The sequence below is a fragment of the Mercenaria mercenaria genome, chromosome 5 (assembly GCF_021730395.1).
Source record: "Mercenaria mercenaria strain notata chromosome 5, MADL_Memer_1, whole genome shotgun sequence".
Lineage (NCBI taxonomy): Eukaryota > Metazoa > Mollusca > Bivalvia > Venerida > Veneridae > Mercenaria > Mercenaria mercenaria.
Window position 1 is genome coordinate 33,706,318 of NC_069365.1, and position 20,511 is coordinate 33,726,828.

Below are 20,511 nucleotides of genomic sequence, written 5' to 3' on the forward strand. Positions count from 1 at the left end.
TGATATATTGTTTCTATTCCATTATTATTAGAAATTAGATTTTTATTGCTCATTTATATAATTAAACTTTTTATTTCTAAATTAAATTTGTTCAAGATCGCTAAATGGTACCCAACTATTAAATTTTTCATTGTAACCTTTCCATTTTACTAAAGCTTGTTTTTTCTTATAGTCTCGTCTAATAACTTTTTCAATTCTAAAAACTTCTTGTGTAGTAGGTAAAAGTTCTTGTTCATAAAATGAACCTTGAATTATTTCATCATTTAAATCTTTAATAGTGTATGTTCTGGGATTTGTATTATTAATTTTATAAATTATAAATATTTCCTCTGTCCAGTTTGGTGTATATCCTTTTTCAAAATGTCTTTTAAGTTTGCTTAAACGAACTCGATCACCAATTTTAAATTTTGCTTTGCTCTTTGGTATCTTTAAATCACCATATAAATTAAAGTAAACAGTACCTTTATTTAAGTTTTTACTAGCTTCGGTTGGTGTCATTTTTATACTAGAATGTTTTGTTTTGTTATATTTATCAACCATATCCTGCAAATTATCTAAATAAGTATAAGTATTATTTGCTGTAAAATATTTCCACATTATTCTTTTTAAACTTCTATTAAATCTTTCTATTACTACAGCCTTTCCTTCATTAAATGTATGATACATATTAATCTTATTTTTATTCAAAAATGATTCAAACTTTTTATTATAAAATTCTTTTCCTTCATCTACCCATAAATTTTGTGGAATCCTTGCAGTCTTCGGGGACTTTTGTCCCTGTATTCTATCTTCAGAAATTATTTTTTCAAATGCTTCTGTAACAGATTCTCCGGTTTTATTCTTTAATGGAATAACCCAAGCATATTTACTAAATATATCAATAACGGTTAACAAGTACTTTACTCCTTTATTATATTTTGAAAAAGCTTGCATGTCAACTAAATCAGCTGACCAAGTATCATCAATATCATTAACTATCACTCTTCGTTTCCTAAATTTTCTTTTAATTGGTTTGTGTAATTCTTCTGCTAATTCATCGCTCCAATTTATTTCGGGGGTATACTCTACCCCATTTTCCCGTTTTTTGATTTTTGTTCCTGTCCCAACCCAAGTTTGTATTTCGTTTTAATTATAGGTTTCACAACTAAATGTTTTGCAATCTTTTCTCCAAATGTTTTTGATTTAGTTTTATTTAAATTGGAAAGTATTTGCTTATCACATGTACCCTTTTTCACATCGCTGTCATAGCAAAAATCATGGTCCATACATACTGCATCCAGTTCATTGACAGGGGGTCCATTATCTAGGGGATTTCCTGGCCCACAATAATTATATCCTGGAAGTGTTAAACCTTTCTTAGGTAATAAAGGTAACATTGCTTTGTGAATATCTAAATTACCCCCTGTACTTTTAACAAACTTTGATTTCATCTTTCCACAAGATGAACAAGTAGCCCTTATCATTTTTCTCCCATTTTTTGTTATAATATAATGGGGGTTTATATTATCAGTAAATCTTCTTTCTTTCAAACAATATATTTTATTTTGTAAACTCATCTATATCAAATGTATTTAAAATTATTTAAAGACTAATAATGTAGTTATTAATTGAAAATAAAATCAAATACCTTTACATTTTATCAATAAAAATAATCTGCCAAAAGTTTGCCAAGTTGGCAGACATTGTCACATTGCTGCCACTTGGCAGAAAAATGACAGGCTTTTGATTGGTTGAATTTGTGTTTGCCAACGTTCTGCCAAAAGTTTGTCAAGTTGGCAGCGACTGCCACATTGCTGCCACTTGGCAGGATTTTGGCAAATATTTGGTGGAAGTGTTTAAAATTATCTTTAATCATATTTTACTATAGGTTTTCATAAAGTACTATGAAAAGTTGTTTATTTTTTGGTTTTAAATTGTCCGGCATTGGATTTTTTAGAATAGGGTCAAGGGGTCAGGGGGGTCAAAATCGGGCTCGCACCCCCATATATATAACTACTATCATTGGAAAATTTTTAACTACTCTAATTGTTATATTTACATGTTCTTTCTGATTATTGAGTCTATTTAATATCACTATAATAGAATTCCGCCTCTACCAGCGCTAGAGGTCGTGAGGGGTGTCGCACATTTCATTACCTGGCATGAGCGGACTCAAAATGTCTGCTATTATCTGGCTTGGTTGCGTTCTATGCTTCCAAAGGATCCTCTTATTTTATTACCTATCACAACAGTAGTGTTTAAGTGCCATGTGACTGTAAAATTCTCCCCTCCCCGTACATGGATTCACTGGAGTCTATTCAATATTACAATTACAGAATTCCACTTAAATTAATATAATTTTGCATATTTCTATACTGTTTTATGTTTTGTTACAGTCATAATTCAAATCAAAAGTTTTACCAAATTGTAAAGAGTTCATCAGGTTGTTAGAACACTTAGGCTAACGACTCAAATGCTTATCATGCTATTTTGTCTACGAGAGTTAAATTTCCAGATCATAGCCTTTCTCCATTTATATTTTCCAAGGTAATTCTGTCAGTGGTTTTCGTTCCGGCCGGGTAAGGTTTAAGGATATTCTTGGCGGCATTGTCTTTATATTTTCTCCATATTTGGATACCTTCTTCTACCGGAGGTACAAAAACAACAAGAATTGTTCCGACGAACACCCAGTACTGGAAAACTCTTATCCAGGTTTTAAACTCGTCCAGAGATAGCGTTTCATATGAAAGGGCAACAGCTGGTACCACAACTGCAAACAATGCAAGGCTAACACCTGCACCAATACAGGCAACCAGCTTTGCTTTACGAAAGATTCGGTCCATTGTCTCGGCAGTTATTACGGGTCCAGCATCAATATCACGCAGTTCTTCTTCATAGACAAGTCTAAATGGATTAAGCGGGTTATCTATATTTATAGTCTTCGCCCATTCCCTTTGCCTGTCCTCTTTACATTTTATCTTATGGGTACACAGTGATACACAGAAACAAATAATCCCACTGATAAAAAACCCGCTGACCATTGCCACGAGCAAGCTGTAATCCTGTGCTGTGTTTGTGTAAAAGTCAGCTAAACCGCCTTCGTATGTAGAACCCATAATCAACATTCCAGCTATCGAACAAAACAACCCAACAACTCCTCCTGAAACAAAGTCTTCGAGCTGCGTAAAAGTAATTCAGAGAAAGAAATAAAACTTGGTCAGTAAGATACCAATGTTTGCTGTTTTTGGCACAGCTGAGGTTTTAATAATCTGTTTTGAATTATCTAAAGCTTAGGAAAATAAAGATGCAAAATGAGACCCTGTCTTCTAGTACTATAAATGGTTTCACAATTGATTTTACTTAATGTTTAGATTACATTAAATGATGTGAATATATATGAAATGTTACAAGACGGACGCGATGTTTCTTCTATCGTTCACCAGTTTCTGCCAAATCACTTTGAAATCTTGCCGGCAGATTCAGATGAGAAGATTTTCAAAGTTTTCTAAGAGTTTTTCAAATAGCCACATATAGAAAAAAACTAGACCCGCTCCTAGCAGCAAAGTTAGTTTTTCGACAAATCAAGATTGCTTATGGTTGAGCAAAGCCCAAGGAACATTTCCGAGAAATTAATTAAACTTACCAGCTACGACGCCTTGTGAAGTTGCTTTAGACCATGTTATGGTCAGGAATAAGGGCCAAAGGAATGGACTTGTTATGACAGGTATTCCAAGAGTTGCCCAGTTTACATTTATGCCAGTTTCGGAAATGAGCAGTCCGTATGGAACAATCATGACAACCACCCAAACCATACACCATGTCTGAAAAAAAGTAACAGTCAATTTTGCCTTAGAATATTACAAATGAACTACGTAAAAAGTTGTTACAGCATTTACGAGGAACGAGGATCTTTGCAGAAATTAAAGTGAAAGAAATACTGATGACACAGTCAAAATACAGAGAACTTTTAAGCTTACGAGTGGTTAAGGTCGCTGACTTCGAAACACTTGCTACTCACCGCTGTGGGTTCAAAATCTCGCTCGAGGATCTTTCACGTGAGGATCCCATCCAGCTTGCTTACAGTAGGTCGGCGATGACCGCTCATGCATCAGATAGTGTCCAGAGAGAAACAAGGGATCTTTCTACCAAGATGAAAAGCTGGAAAATCTCTTTATAACCTACTAGTATGTGTGTGGCAGCGACATTAAACTCAATAAAAACAAAAACAAAAAATGCAAGCAACTGACTTACAATTTTCTGAAGTGTATATTGTTATAACCGATATATAATAATGATCTGTATAGCTCGAGAAATATGCACGAGTTCTGCAGTGGAAATGTCGCACAATTTTTAGAGCTAAATATTATTCCGCTAAAGAACGAGAGCACATTACTCGATGGAAAGCTAATATAATCGTTTTATTACACACATATCTACACATATTAATATTATATAGATATTATGAAATTTGTTCCATAGACTGAATAAAATTAATAAATCTGACGTAAATACTATGTAAAACAAATAACGCAACGGCTCATATTAAAATGAGGTGACGCACCAGATATGAAAATCAGACGTCAAATATGGAGAATGTTTGGCGTTTCCGGTTCCGTTGTATCTTAACAGAGGGAGACAAGTATATAATAACATATATTAATAGCTGATAAGTGGTAAAAATGTAGTGCACGTTTTGCTTAATATGTATATTTGATAATTTTGTATCAACGATCGCTCTTATTTTATGTGACCTTTACCTTGTACTGCCAAAGCCCGTCTTCATAGTGTCTGTATGCTCCATGCACTTTGCATTTGTACTGCTTTCCAAACTTCCCACTCTCTAGCGCGCGAGCTTGTATATCCTCCTCACACGCCTTACAGCCGATAGAAGACGGACACTCACAGTATGTTGTGCTTTTATCAGATGTATGATCAATTAGCTTCTCACAGCCACACAAAATGCACGAAGTTGGCGTTAAATTTGCACTGTAAGAAAGAAACAGTCCATGCTCTTCACTTGATTAATTTTGTATACTTAGAATTTAAAATTTTACATTGAACAAACAAACAAAAAATAGATATATACAAAATTGGAAGAAACTTTCAATTGTAAATATGTTGTCTATGTTAATAGCAAACAAGCTTAGGATTCAGTTTCATTTGCGAATGTACGGCAAAGTTTTATACATTGTATATTGTATACCTACCGGAATGGATTAATGTACGTTTTGTAAATATCATAAACAATAATGGATGATACAGCCATGACTTCACCGGAACCTGTAGACATCAGTGCCATCATCAGCATGGTAAGTAACAAATAACCACCCATCTCTCCAAGTAGATGGTTCATCACAAATGGATTAATGTAGCCTAAAATATATTCAAGATGTTGGAATTTATGTAACTGTAGGTAGCAAATGTTCCTAATATATACAATGTAATGTTTTGTTATGCAGTTTGTGCAAGACTTTTGATTTTAAATTGCTAAATGTGTATTTCTATGTAAATGTCATTTTTACACACCCTTACCCTGTTGAATTGTAGCTATTTCTATTTGGTCTTGGTCATAATTTTGTGAAATACTCGTATAAGTATAATGATTATGCTATTGTACTAACTACACGTTATGAATGCACTGTAGATGTCTTTTATATAATTTCTTACCGTTGTCTATTTCAGCTTCAGTGAGAAGATGAGTCCCGTTCTCGTAACTCATTGTAAAATAGGTCATCGTAGCTGTAAACGACATTGCTGTAGGTACAACAAACCACATGTAAGCAGCAAAAAAGAATCCGACGACGCCCTGTGATGGTTTAGCTGCGATCCTACTCTGCCAGTTTGCTTGATCGCAGAAACTTATCGAGGTTGCCATGAAAATAATTACAACGCCATAAATGAGACCACTCTTGGTTCTAAATGTCAAATAAGAATTTTCAAAGTTTCCATCGGGTCCCTGAAGACAAACTACAGCGTTATACATGGACTCAATCGTTGATACATGCTCTATTTCCGGCGATGGAAAGAAACTCGTATATATCATATATATGGAAATTGAAATGAAGGTTAAAGCCGTGTTAAAGTATGAAATGTAGAATGTTGTTCCTAGGCCTCCGATCATGCAGTAGGATCCGAATAGCACAGCAAGAATTAGAAAAATAAATTCATTGTTGGAATTCTTGCTCAGAACCTCAATGGCGGTTTTTCCAGCCAACATTACACTGGTACTCACAATGATATTGGTAATCAGAGCCAAAATGCAGAATATAATGTGTGCCAACTTCCCAAACCGTGCATATGCAATCTGTATGATAGAAAAAAAAACAACAGATGTTTGCTGCCTTTTTATTTTGTACAGGTGAAGTTTAAACATTGTTTTGAACTATTTAAAGCTTAGGAAAATAAAGATGTAATTTAAAATGAGAGTTTGTTTTCTAGTATTATCAGTGGCGCTTCTTAATTGAAATTTTCTTAAGTTACTTTTCAGACAAAGTTAAATGATGTTAATAAGTAGGAAATGTTAGAAGAGGGACATAAAAGCCATATATCGTTCACCAGAGTATCACACCTAAACCAGTCTCTGCTAGATATTTTTGAAAACTGGACTGCAGATTCAGCGTAGAAGAATCTCTCAAGTTTTTCATATAGCCATATAGAATTTTTTTTACTAGCTCTTAGTGGCGAAGTGTTTTGGACAACTCAAGATAACTTGTGGTTGATGATCATCCAAAGAACGTTTCTCTGAAATAATTTCAAATCAGACCAGTAGTTCAGAAGAAAATGGAATTTGAATATTTTTCTATATTGTGTTCTGGTGAAACAACAAATGGAATTATTATGAACTCTCCTCATAGACAGTCATCAAAGGAATGTTTCAATGAAATTGGACTAACATTTTTTGACAAGGAGATACTTTAAAATTTCCCATTATATACGTACAGGAAAACTACGTCAAATTAATTTAATTTACAAAAATGGCGATTTCATAATCAGTTATGACATAAAGCAATAGTGATATAAATGTGTCCCCAAAACAGAATAAATACACAGTCTAATGTAAATAGTGTCACAATAAGTCTGTAATACATATGCTTTTATCCTGGTAACCAAATTGAAAACAAAATTTATATACAATAAACATATTAATATATACAGAAAATGTATAATTTTTCACAATCTTTTTAATGAATATACTGAATTACTGTTTAAATGGAACAAGGTCAAATGATTTGTCAGTGTATTGATACTTGAATTCTTTTAATAAAAATGACCATAACTTGAGAAATCTGAGTAACTGATGATAGTTAGACACGAACAATAAAAACATTCTAGAAAGGTTACATTTCCTATTGTTCGGATTATAAGCCCATTGGTGAGCATATAATATTTGTGTTGATACTGATAAATGGTGTAAACTTTACTAGTATTATTGAAATTGCTTGGTATTTTATAGTAAGATTGTAATTGCTCATGTGTCTTTTTAAAAGTTTTATGTTTCTCTTTCATAAGTTTTTTTTTTAAAAAAAAAATGCCCTGATTGATCTCCCTTAAACTCCAAAACTCTTGCCACATCGGAATTATTTGGATTTTTTGTTTTGGTAGGCGGTTATGTTAGATACGTTTTTGTGAAAAACTGAACCAGTGGTTTAGATATTTGAAGATTTTTTCTATTTTAGCTTTGACTATGTTTTATTAGAATCAAAATAATTTGAACTAAAAGGGTCACTCAAGTAATATTTTTATATAATAATTTTAGAATTGAGTTAGTAGTTTATGGCAAGAAGAAATTCACTATATATACATATAGGGAAAGTGACTCTGCTCTCTGGCGGCCATGGTTTTTGACCAGTCAAAATAATTAGAACAGTCTAGTTAGGAGGACAAAAAATGAACATTTGTTTAATTTCTTTTTCGAAATCATGAAATTTTTCTGACAAGGCGGCTTTTAATCGACCCCCACCCCCACCCCCACTATAAACGTTTACAGAAAAATGACTAGGCCATATAGATTAACAAATCTTAATAACTAAACTCTTTTTACAGGCTCGCCCAAGAAACATCTAGTCGAAATTATTTCAAAATCAGGTTTGCGTTGAGGACCAGTGGTTAAGGAGAGTATGACAATGAGAGTTTATTTTTGTTATTATTTAGCAAAAGCGGTCATGTTTTGAGAAAAGATCGAAAAAGTTCGCGAAAACTTCGCAATAAAGGGTTACTCAAGAAACATTGAAATTATTTCGAAATTAGTCCGGTCGTTTCTGAGAAGTTCACATGGTATACATATAGGGTAAAGTCACCACTCTCCCTGGCGGCCATGTTTCTTTACTGATTTCTGTGAAATCATGACATCGGGCCAGCAGTTTCGTATCACTGTTTACGTATAGGAAAGGTTACCTTGCCCTTCAACATCCGTGTTTTTCGACATGTCGAAATTATTTTAACAACCCTGTTATATATAGATCATCGAAGGTGTCTGTAGACGGACGGACGACGGACAAACAGACGTTCCTACATATGGGTATTTATATGGCTACTCTTTAGCTCTCTCTATTGTTCTTTCAGCCACGTAGAAGAAAAATAGCCACATAAAAGCTTACGGAATAAATAACATCAAAGAAAAAGTACAGTTACCTATTGTTCCTATAGCCGCCTAAGTATGCAAATGTAAGCTCGACGCACGACGGACGGCGAGTCATTACAACACTTCACCCCGAGTACATCGTGCTCAGGCGAAATAAACGTGTTATAAATAGATACAACTGTAAATTACTAGAATACATATTAAATTACCTGTGGGAAAGTTTTGGCACCAGGTGCACGTGTTTTCAGGTACAATGACAGTGCTGGAAATAATAATATGTCCATGACGACGGCAACAGCTGTCCATAAACTCCCACCCATACCAGACTGCAGATACAATATGTTAAGAATACAATAAGTGTTTTAAGCGTTTAATTACGATAATCGAGTAATGTGTTATTTTTGAAACAGATTTTCGTTCGGCCTTCGTGATTAGATTGCGACGCATCTGAGCTCAAAACCGTGTTTTATTTGCCAACAAAGCACGCAAAACTAAAATCTATTTCCATTTTAACAGTTCGAATTACACCGGGAAGGGATACTAATCTGAAATCCGTTTTTGGCGTAAATGGACGCATTACTTAAAAAGTATGTCATTTTGCGAAACGTGTTTTAATCGACAAGACATTACACGGTATAATCATTCTTTGTTTATATAAAAGAAAATCTTAAAAATGTTAGAACTGTACATATTATAGAAATCAAAACTCTTTAAGTGATAACAAATACTACTCTTCATTTTCGATATAGGTAGTAGATAATATGTGGAATGAAATTTGGTATCGTAACCAAAATATAACCTTGCTTGTTATGGTTGACATTTGCAAGAAATCTGCAGGCCAGAGTAGCTGTGACGTAACCGTGACAGCTGTTAGACTGAGACTCACGCGACCACCGGCATCAAAAACTGTGTCCAGACTGTGTTCATCATGAAATATGTATTTCCTCAGTGATTTATACACGCCAGCAATAAGCAGCGAAAATCCACCAAAGCCAAGTAATAGAAGAAGTGCTATATTACTTTTCTCAATAGAAGGAGCAATCCTGTGGAGGGAACATATCACGTCTAAATATAAATGAATTATTGTGCCGGTCTAACAACCACATGGCAACTGCAAGTGAAGCATTTAGTTCTAATAAATGTGATATAATAGAGAACGCAATCAAATAAACCGATTTTCATGGGGAAAATTTAAAATACGAAACGAAACGTTAGCAACATTGCTTATATGAAATACTATAGGCCTATCGCCAATAAACTACACCCCCAACATATATTGTACATAAAGCCCGTTGTCTGTGGAGTTTATTATTGTTTTATGACAGTTGGACATTTAGACATTTATCACTTTACTTGTTTGTTTGTTTTGGGTTTAACACCGTTTTTCAACAGTATTTCAGTTATGTAACGGCGGGAGACATTTTAAGTAACGAAAAATAAACACTGTATATAATGTCTTGAAAATAGAAGTGCAGTTATAATTCAAAAGGTTATTTAGTTTTGAATATTTATTTTTGAATTCTCCGAACATTGTTTTATGCATGGGCAGACGCCTGGGTAAGACCAACGACCGTCTGTAAGCCATCTTTAAGGATTCTTCACATAAAGAATTCAACATTTCTAGTTTCTTCAATTATTAGACAAATAAAAGACTTTAGAATGACATAATCCTAAGTTAAAATATACGTGAAATACGTGAAATATCAATTATTGAAGAACAAGGTTTTCGCAGAACTTTCATAAAGCAATTATTCAGTATTGAACGGAGACGGAATGTGCCAAACCAGTAAATATATACGAGCAGCTTCGTGTTGAAGTTTTTCTAGAGTGTCCTCAACTGTCCCATACAACTGACGCATATTCAAGCAGAGGTCTTAGATACGATATATAGATACGGTTAAGAGTATGTATTTTAACTTTGAATTTTAACATTCTCATCGAGGTTAGTACTTTAGAAGCTGAAGTAGTGACATTGTTTATATGGGTGTGCCAAGAGCCATCACAGCTTATTGTAAGACCTAGCTGTTTGTGATCGTCTATGAAGTTCAAAGGGGTATTATCAAAAGGTAAAGAAGGCTGGACTACATCTTTGAACTAGAAAACCACGACTTCTGTTTTAGAGGGTTCAAATTTTACACGCCATTGCTTCGCCCGATTAGATATTTTTTTAGATCTGAATTTAAAATAGTTTCTATGCAAGTGGAGTCCGAAGAAGATACAGCAAGCGAGCAAAGAGTCTGCGGTACTTACACCATGATCAGCAATATCATTTTCATATACAACAAAAGCGGACACAATACCAATCCTTGACGCACGCCCGGAATTAATGATCTACATTTTGAAAACGACTGTCCTGCAAAATTGTTTTTTTTTCGAGATCTATTTTCAAGGTAATTTGTTATACAGTTGATCAAATTTCCAGAAACGCCATACTGTATCAGTTTAGATATATGGCATTTATGCTAAACGGCCTTTTTGCCAAACTATAGGAGAGATCGCCGTGACGTCACGCGTTTACATCTGTTTATCTGGTGGTTGGCAAAACAAATGATTTTAACACCGTTTGCGTATTGAATCAGAATTTTTAATTTTTAATAACTTTTTTGCTCATTTATGGATTTTCAAAATTCAAAAAGATTTGAAATACTAACAATCTTCATATTTTTGTATCCAAATATCTTTTTTCAATGAATAACCGTTTTAAATGACATATAATTTTAAAAGCGGCGTAGTGATTATCACAACCTTTAGAAAAACAGTGTAAGTTAAGCGTTCATAATTAATCCATTTTATTTCGAAATAACAATTAAAAGTAATCAATAAATTGCTTGTTTTATAACCTTTCCATTGATCAAAAAATTATTTATGTAATTTGTGTTTTAAGAAAGTTTAGACCGTTAGAAAAACATCACTGTTTACAAAAAACATGGACGGTCGGCTTCTGCCCACCCGATCACTGTCTTATCAGTTCTAAAAATAGAATTTGTATACAAACACGATCTCTCCTGCCTGCCCGCTTAGCTCAATCGTGACAATTTGATAAGGAACATTGTGTCTTATATCATTCGCCCATGTGGAGAACAGTGTTAAACTGGTGTAGAATCCAGAAACACTGGTTAGGTTAACTGCCCGCCGTCCTGCTGAAAAACGGCATTAAACCCAAAAACAAACAAACATAATTATAGTGGACGCAACTTGACCCCGATGGTTAACCTTTGTATTATAATAAATAATGAGGCACAACCTTTATTGAAAAGGAGGGTACGTAAAACACAAGCTGCACGAGAAAAGGGAAATATAAATTTGTGTAATTATAAGTTAGTGTATTGGAAAGTTTTAACTGATCAAATGTAAGTATATAGTCTTTGATACTGCACTGTATGCAAACTAATTCCATATAAATATACATGGCTACCCTATGCACCCTTGATTTCTACAATGAAATAATCGGTATGAATAATCAGCCTGAGGTCAACCATCGCGGTCAAGTTGCGACTACTATATGTATGTCAAACTCGTCGAAAGCTTTAAATATCAAAGAAAAAAAATACAAGTCGCTTTTTTTCTCGTCAAGAAAATTACAGATCTTCCAACTGGTACACGGTGGATATTTTTATTGTTGTCTACTTCAATACTATTTTCCCCTTTTATTATGATCCGACCTTTGTCAGGTTTTAGAAGTAAAAAAAGGATGGTTCATTGAATTTATACGAACTTGTCACATGGCAAATTTGCAGCTTTCTAACTGGATAGGTTATCCAGATTTTCGCAGAACATGCGGCATTCAAATTAAATTCTAAACGACTGAAAAAGAATTTTTCGCAAAATGAATATATGAGGTATTTGACGCCGGCCGATAATTTTACTTTATAATTTAGTCTGATAAATATACGAAATATCTGAAAAAAAAGATGTAAGTTAGAAAGAGAAATGGAACTTAAACTGGATGGTAATAAATAAATGCCGTGCCTTGATAAAACCAACGTAGTGCGTTTGCGACCAGCATGGATCGAGACGAGCCTGCGCATCCGCGCAGTCTGGTCAGGATCCATGCTGTTCGCTAACGGTTTCTCTAATTGCAATAGGCTTTGAAAGCGAACAGCATGGATCCTGACCAGACTGCGCGGATGCGCAGGCTGGTCTGGATCCATGCTGGTCGAAAACGCACTATGTTGGTTTTCTCATGGCGCTGCTCAAATATAAAATCACAGGTAACATACTGTACGATAAATTTACAAGTATCATGAAGTTGTTAAAATTTGTACTAAAACTGATGCTAATGCTATAGAAATCACTTTAAATGTTTATCATGCAATTTTAAACTTTTAATTTGAAACAAAGTATAAAAATGAATGATGATTAAGTTGATAACATGAAATAAAAAAATATAATTGAATAATACATCTAAATCTGAAACTGAGGGCATGGTGCTACAAAAATGTTTTTACTGAATAAGGGTATTGTTCAAAATAACATCTAAACTTAGCAAAATGTTAGCAGACTCGGTTTGCTCGAGAGACGTTACGGAAGCAACATTTACAATTTTAAAGATTTTATTATTATTAGCAAGAGTGAAAGAGTGCAAAATAAATGGATGACTAATAATAACAACACGTCATTCAGAAGTGTGGAGAAGTGTGTATGACCCTTTTCCTCAAAATCTACATTAGGCCAGTCATTTAGATGTTCGTAGCTCAAGGTAGGATAAGCTCTAATTTCTATTCACTTTAGATCAACAACTGTCAACCTTCAAAACAGTTTTAGGTAGATGGATATGCCAAATGTTTTATTCAAGTATTATTTACCTTCGTATGATTAAAAAAGGAACTGCAGCATTCCAAAATATTCAAACAGAGTAAATAAGAAATAGCTTGTTGTTTTTTTCCCATTCTAAATGATACAGATATTTTACAACTTCATCTCAATCTTTTTTATATACTACAAGGCAACTACCTTACAATATATACTGTGCACATTTTAAGGAGCATTTAACTACATATATTCTTAAAAATCATGAAAACCCACACAGACTAAATTAAATTCTTAAATACTTAAACACTGACATAAATTACACCATTATTTAAATTATAATATTATATGAAAAACTTTAAATAATATTCAAAAGGTAAGGAATAAATACCAACCTAATGTACTCATTCATCAACTAATGTTTGTTTATCAATAAAATGTTGTTACAATGCAAGCATTTACTTTGGACGTTTTAAAAGAATGATCTATTATCTTAATTTGAGAAAGATTATTGAAAGCTCAGTAAAAACCTCTGAAACATTTTGTTGAAAATATGTTACATGTTAGTCGGTTTCATTAACTACGATTACCAACCATTTTGATAAACTTTGAAATTAAACATATAAGTGTTCTTTTTTTGAAATTTGAAATTTAGTTACCTACTACACGGGTACTAAACAGTGCCTGCGGTACTGACTGTGCCGACGAGGATTGAAGGCACTTCGCTTCCTGTACCGCAGGTACTTCGTCAAAACGAGCGAGATCGGTGAGTGATTTTTGCCATTTTTGTCATTTTGTTACTGCATGAAGCATTTTTTCAAAAATCGGGGAATGTAGCGGGGTGTAGATGTATCTTATCTACATACCCATGCTAAAATTTGTGGCAAATGATCAATTTCCTAGAAACGTAAGGACAAATAAGTTGGGAATGAAACGTGATTTTTTCACATCAATGACTGTTTAGACTCATTTCTTTTCGCTGACCCAAACGATGTCGTCTCTGCCGTCGTAAATTATATTTATAAATGACATGTGATCTGCTAAAACATAAAATGTGTCCAGAAAATTCCGAATTTGAACGTTATGTCAATTTTGGAAAAGTGCCGCAGGCATTTCGACGATGCCGCAGCCCTTTCGAGGTGCGCAGACACTTTCAAAAAGTATTTGGACATAAATTCGGCTGAAACTAGACAAACAGACAAATGGAAGAACAGTGAAACAGAAGGGCAGAAACTAAATGCCCCATGATACTGTAATAAATTGACTTTATAGTTGTAAAATAAAAGGGACCAAACCTTTGTTACGCTTTAAATATCCATCCATTATGGTGGTATAGGCTATATACCAATAAAAAATTCATATAAAATTCAGCTACTTCAGAGCAATTTTGTTGCAGTTTCTTGATTTTCACTCCATCGTTGACCTATTTTCCACAAGATATCCATACATTTCCTTCAAGAAAACGAAAAGAAAAAGGGGTGTTGAATCGTATGCAGTGAAATGCAAGTCAACTGAAGTCAGGTACCCTCATATTGCCGCATTTCAGAAAGCGGTCCGCAGAATAAAAACCCTACTTTCGTTTTCACATAAAACAACTCGAAAACATGCGAATATTAGCATGAAAAGTGTCCTATTTTATGTAAAATTCATTCCACGAGTGAAATAATGCCCATTTGGCTCCCGATTTACGCGCAAATGCGCGAAAAATGGGGAAAAATAGGATCTATTTATTAGGGACTTCTTTCGACCACGGAAGCACATTTTTGACCGAATTACTGCATTATAACCTCTGCCACGAGATAGGTAGGTAGCTGTCGCGATATTTCAAGAAATTATCGTGATAAAGCGAAGTTTTCTAATATGAAATAAGGCAAAGCCTCAAAGCGAGCTCAGAGAAATCGGATTTAGCTAAAAATATTATGCATCATTTATTTGTCACAAAGAAAATATTCCCTACTCACAAGAATTCAGGAGAAAAAGTCTACATTTAGTGTCACCATACCTGTAACAGTAAATATCATACGTTGCAAAAATTATGGGAAGCCGGTGTCACGGTGACGTCATTACCGCGTTCCCGTTTCTTTCTGCTTATTAATGACATTTTTTCCATTTTCTGGCCGATGCTTGATCTTTTGAATGAAAATAATATTTTTTTTTCAAACAACTGGAAAACATTCTTTCATTATTGTTGAGTGGTGAATATTTTTTAGCAATTGAATGAAGTTCTGTATTCGCTCCGGAAAGAAGTACTTCCTGTAGCACATGTCCGTTAGGGTGCGCTTTTTAAGAACTTCCGACGAAACTTTTCAAATCCATCACCAAGTGTGGAAGTATACTTGCGTTAGCGTAAAGCTCGATTCTCGATTCTCTTCGAGCTCGCTAATAAGAGTCTCAATAGTCAAAAACTTCTTGTAAATATTATTGCGATGATTCACATTATAATCTCGATACCATTTGTGTAAGAGCCCATTGTGGACAGCTGACATTTACTAGCTAGACAGTTATTTCGGTATAAAATCAGAAACTAGATTGATGTTTGAAATTTTCTGTAGTTATTTTAATAGCCTTACGTTTCCTGGAAATATTAAGTTTATCTACAAAAAATTATTGTAAAACTGTTTCAATCAGAGAAATGGAGAACTTAATAAGTATAGCTCATAAACGATCAAACAGGAGAATTTTAATAGTTTTTACATGTACGTAAAAACCTATTTTTTTTCCTGCAAACAAAACTTTGAAAAAAAAAACCAAACATATCGAGCAGCATAGGACGGACAGAGAAGGCAATTTTTAAAAAGCATAATGTTTGGGAAATACAGTTTGATTCAACTGACCGGAACAATCGCGTACTAGAGTTTAAGATTACCCGCGAAGATAAACCGATTGCTAATTTGTTTCATATTTGTGAATATAAAATATAATCGTACGAATGCGAGTTATTGGAGATTTGGTTAGTTATGGGCCAAATTCATGAACCTTTTCGAAGTGCCTGCGGCACCCCGAAGTGGCTGCGGCATCGTCGAAATGCCTGCGGCACTTTTCCAAAATTGGCATAACGTTCAAATTCGGAATTTTCTGGACATATTTTATGTTTTAGCAGATCACATGTCATTTATAAATATAATTTACGACGGCAGAGACGACATCGTTTGGGTCAGCGAAAAGAAATGAGTCTAAACAGTCATTGATGTGAAAAAATCACGTTTCATTCCCAACTTATTTGTCCTTACGTTTCTAGGAAATTGATCATTTGCCACAAATTTTAGCATGGGTATGTAGTTAAGATATATCTACACCCAGCTACATTCCCCGATTTTTTTTGAAAAAAATGTTTCATGCAGTAACAAAATGACAAAAATGACAAAAATCACTCACCGATCTCGCTCGTTTTGTAAACATTGACGAAGTATCTGCGGTACAGGAAGCGAAGTGCCTTCAATCCTCGTCGGCACAGTCAGTATTGCAGGCACTGTTTAGTACCCGTGTACTAGCGTAAACGTATTGAAACCTCGTCGGACATATTTTGTACTTAGGTTGATCATGATATACTAGTATACAGTTGTCAAACAGTAAGATTCAATCAAATACACATAGTTATTAATAAATATTCTAAATATTACTCAAGGTAACGTATATACAAAACGTATTATTATATATAGATGCACTATCATGGGAAGTGAATGATATCTCAGTTTGTTAGTTTCCAACGAGTGTTTTTATTTAATTATTTAACTTTTTGCATTCATAATGAATAGTTTAAGCCAATAACTGTTTAAAATCTAAAATGGGAGCAACATAAAATGTAAGGTTATGTTCTAGAACAAGCATTAGAGGCTAAAATAACACTTAAATATAGCTGACAGGTCAAACAATTCTGATATCATGATAAAATGTTAACAATAAATGCCACTTAAACTGATGAAATATGTTCTCATAAAAGAATAAAATTTATAAACCTTTTGCAGGTAACGTAATGTAACAGCTGTAATTCCGTAACGCCCCAAAGTCAAAATGGCAGAAAACAGGAATTTGCTTTAGGTCAGAGACCACCAATTCAAAAAAGAACAGGGAACTTACTGGGAATGAGGTAAGTGTATACCTGGGAATAAGGTAACGTCGGTGCGGTCTGATTGGTCAGTCATGTAAACACACCCAGGAAGTGATTATTTTTTCAAAATTGATATTTTTTTCACTGCATTTATAGTATTTTATTATACATTTTATATGTATTGAAAAAAAGTTTTATCAAAACGAATTTCTCCCGCCATGTTAATGATGTAAACAGGGGGGTCATCTCATTCACACGAAAATTACTTAAATAAAGTATCACTGTTCATATGTTTTTCGTCCCATATTTTGGTAGAACTAAGATAGTTCTTGACAAACTTGTAATTAGATATACATGTTTCGATGTATGGAAGGCCGTACACGCCATAATGTTACAATGTAAGTCTATGGGAAAACAATTGGTGGTCTCTAACATTTAGTGATATTGGGCTTTCAAAACATCATAGTAAAGAACATTCTCTACTAGGGAGGGTTCGTTACTCTGGCCCACATCTTACTACGTTTTTTATGCGCAGTGGGTGAATACATCTGTAAGAACGCTATTTGTATGAACATAAGATTATGTCAAAGAAATGTATAACTATTACCTGGTCGGTCCCGAATGTTTGCCTAGTGTAACCTTGCAAACTGGTTCAGTCGTTGTTACATCACTGGTATCAGACACTGACGTTGTTTCTCCTGCCGCAACGCATAAAATACAGAGCAGTGATGTTGCGAGTAGCTGAAATAATATGAAATAAGGCACTGCCTCAATCGTGAATCATTACAGTCCATCAGCTTGCCAAGAAATATGCGTTTGTATCAATTTAAAGGTAGATTTTGGAATAAAAAAACAATACTGCCCATATTTGTACTGATGTGCAAGACGTTGCGGTTCAGACAAGTTATGTGGACAATTATTATGCACAAGGAAAAGGCGTATTCTTCCAAAATATCCGAAGTCAGACGCTCTGTGCACGTGCCGGAAGGACACATTTTTTTTATTCGATAGTATATCTCACTCGGTATATATCGCATGTTACCGTAGAGGGATCATCCCGAAAATCGGTAGGATCGATTGCCTAATAACATATTATGACTGGTAAATAGAAGTAGCAAGTTTTGGTGCAATTACACCATTTAAAATAACATATCTCTTACATTTTTGCTTGAAATATCTAAAATATTTACCTGCATTTTGAAGTTAATTGATCCAGTTTATAAAATCATAATACTGTCTTTATACAAAGAAATTACAGTACGATGAAACGCGTCAGTAGGTACACTTTGTCTTATCCTAAAACACAAATGCGAACTAATTATGTTATAACATGATTACTTTGTACAGAACACATTCAGAAATACTCCGGTCACCAGCCCAGCTCATTCTAGATTGTATGTCACAAATTACTACATACTCATTTTTAAACTCCGTTTAAATGCAATAGAAATTTGAACAGCAACATGTTTTATATTGACGGCTAAATTTCATACAGGGTATTTAACGACATATGTGCTGTCATTAGCTCGACTATTCAAAGAAAAGTAGAGCTACTGGACTCACCCATGCGTCGGCGTCGGCGTCCGCGTCGGCGTCCCGATTTGGTTAAGGTTTTGTATGTAAGCTGGTATCTCAGTAACCACTTATGGGAATGGATTGAAACTTCACACACTTATTCACTGTCATAAAATGACCTACACTGCACAGGTTCCATAACTCTATTTTGCTTTTTTTACAAAATTATGCCCCTTTTTCGACTTAGAAATTCTTGGTTAAGGTTTTGTATGTAAGCTGGTATATCAGTAACCACTTGTGGGAATGGATTGAAACTTCACACACTTATTCACTGTCATAAAATGACCTATATTGCACAGGTTCCATAACTCTATTTTGCTTTTTTACAAAATTATGCCCCTTTTTCGACTTAGAAATTCTTGGTTAAGGTTGTGTATGTAAGCTGGTATCTCAGTAACCACTTATGGGAATGGATTGAAACTTCACACACTTATTCACTGTCATAAAATGACCTACACTGCACAGGTTCCATAACTCTATTTTGCTTTTTTACAAAATTATGCCCCTTTTTCGACTTAGAAATACTTGGTTAAGGTTTTGTATGTAAGCTGGTATCTCAGTAACCACTTGTGGGAATGGATTGAATCTTCACACACTTATTCACTATCATAAAATGACCTACATTGCACAGGCTCCAAAACTCTATTTTGCTCTTTTTACAAAATTATGTCCCTTTTTCAACTTAGAAATTCTTGGTTAAGGTTTTGTATGTAAGCTGGTATCTCAGTAACCACTTGTGGGAATGGATTGAAATTTCACACACTTATTCACTGTCATACACTGACCCACATTGCACAGGTTCTATAACTCTATATTGCTTCTTTACAAAATTTTGCCCCTTTTTCGACTTAGAAATTCTTGGTTAAGGTTTTGTATGTAAGCTGGTATCTCAGTAACCACTTGTGGGAATGGATTGAAACTTCACACACTTATTCACTGTCATAAACTGACTTACACTGCACAGGTTCCATAACTCTGTTTTGCTCTTTTACAAAATTATGCCCCTTTTTCGACTTAGAAATTCTTGGTTAAGGTTTTGTATTAAGTGGTATTCAGTAACCACTTGGAATGGATTGAACTTCACACACTTATTCACTGTCATAAATGACCTACACTGCACAGTTTCCATAATCTATTTTGCTCTTTTACAAATTATGCCTTTTTCACTTAGAAATTCTTGTAAGGTTTTGTATGTAAGTGGTATCTCGTACCCACGACATGATTAAACTTCACACACTTGTCACTGTCTGATATGATGAACTGTGCAGGTCTCATAACTCTGCTTTGCATTTTGTCAAAATTATTTCCCTTTTTCTGACTTAGCATTTTTGGTTAAGTTTTGTATGTAAGCTGGTATTTAAGTATCCACTAATGGGAAAGGATTGAAACGACTACTTGTTCTCTGTCATGAGCTGATTAGCACTGTGAAGGTTCCATAACTCTTTTCCCATTTTTTACAAAATCATGCCCCTTTTTCGTCTTTTGTATTCATTCAGTTGACAAGGCTGTTGAATAGTCGAGCGTTGCTGTCCTCTGACAGCTCTTGTTTTTATAGGTTATTATTTTGCATAAGAAATAT

The 20,511-nt window shown here is 34.3% G+C and overlaps 1 protein-coding gene across 1 annotated transcript; it reads right to left on the minus strand.

The window, feature by feature from the left end:
- Window positions 1-451: 451 nt before the first annotated feature.
- On the minus strand, window positions 452-18,553 carry LOC123558278 (uncharacterized). Its single transcript, XM_053544520.1, has 9 exons — window positions 18,548-18,553; window positions 17,965-18,098; window positions 9,360-9,603; window positions 8,770-8,886; window positions 5,647-6,283; window positions 5,187-5,352; window positions 4,737-4,965; window positions 3,623-3,800; window positions 452-3,139 (listed from the first exon to the last, which is right to left on the minus strand). Exons 1-9 carry the CDS (start codon window positions 18,551-18,553, stop codon window positions 2,496-2,498), a joined length of 2,355 nt encoding a protein of 784 aa, XP_053400495.1. The 3' UTR covers window positions 452-2,495.
- Between the last annotated feature and the right edge of the window lie 1,958 nt (window positions 18,554-20,511).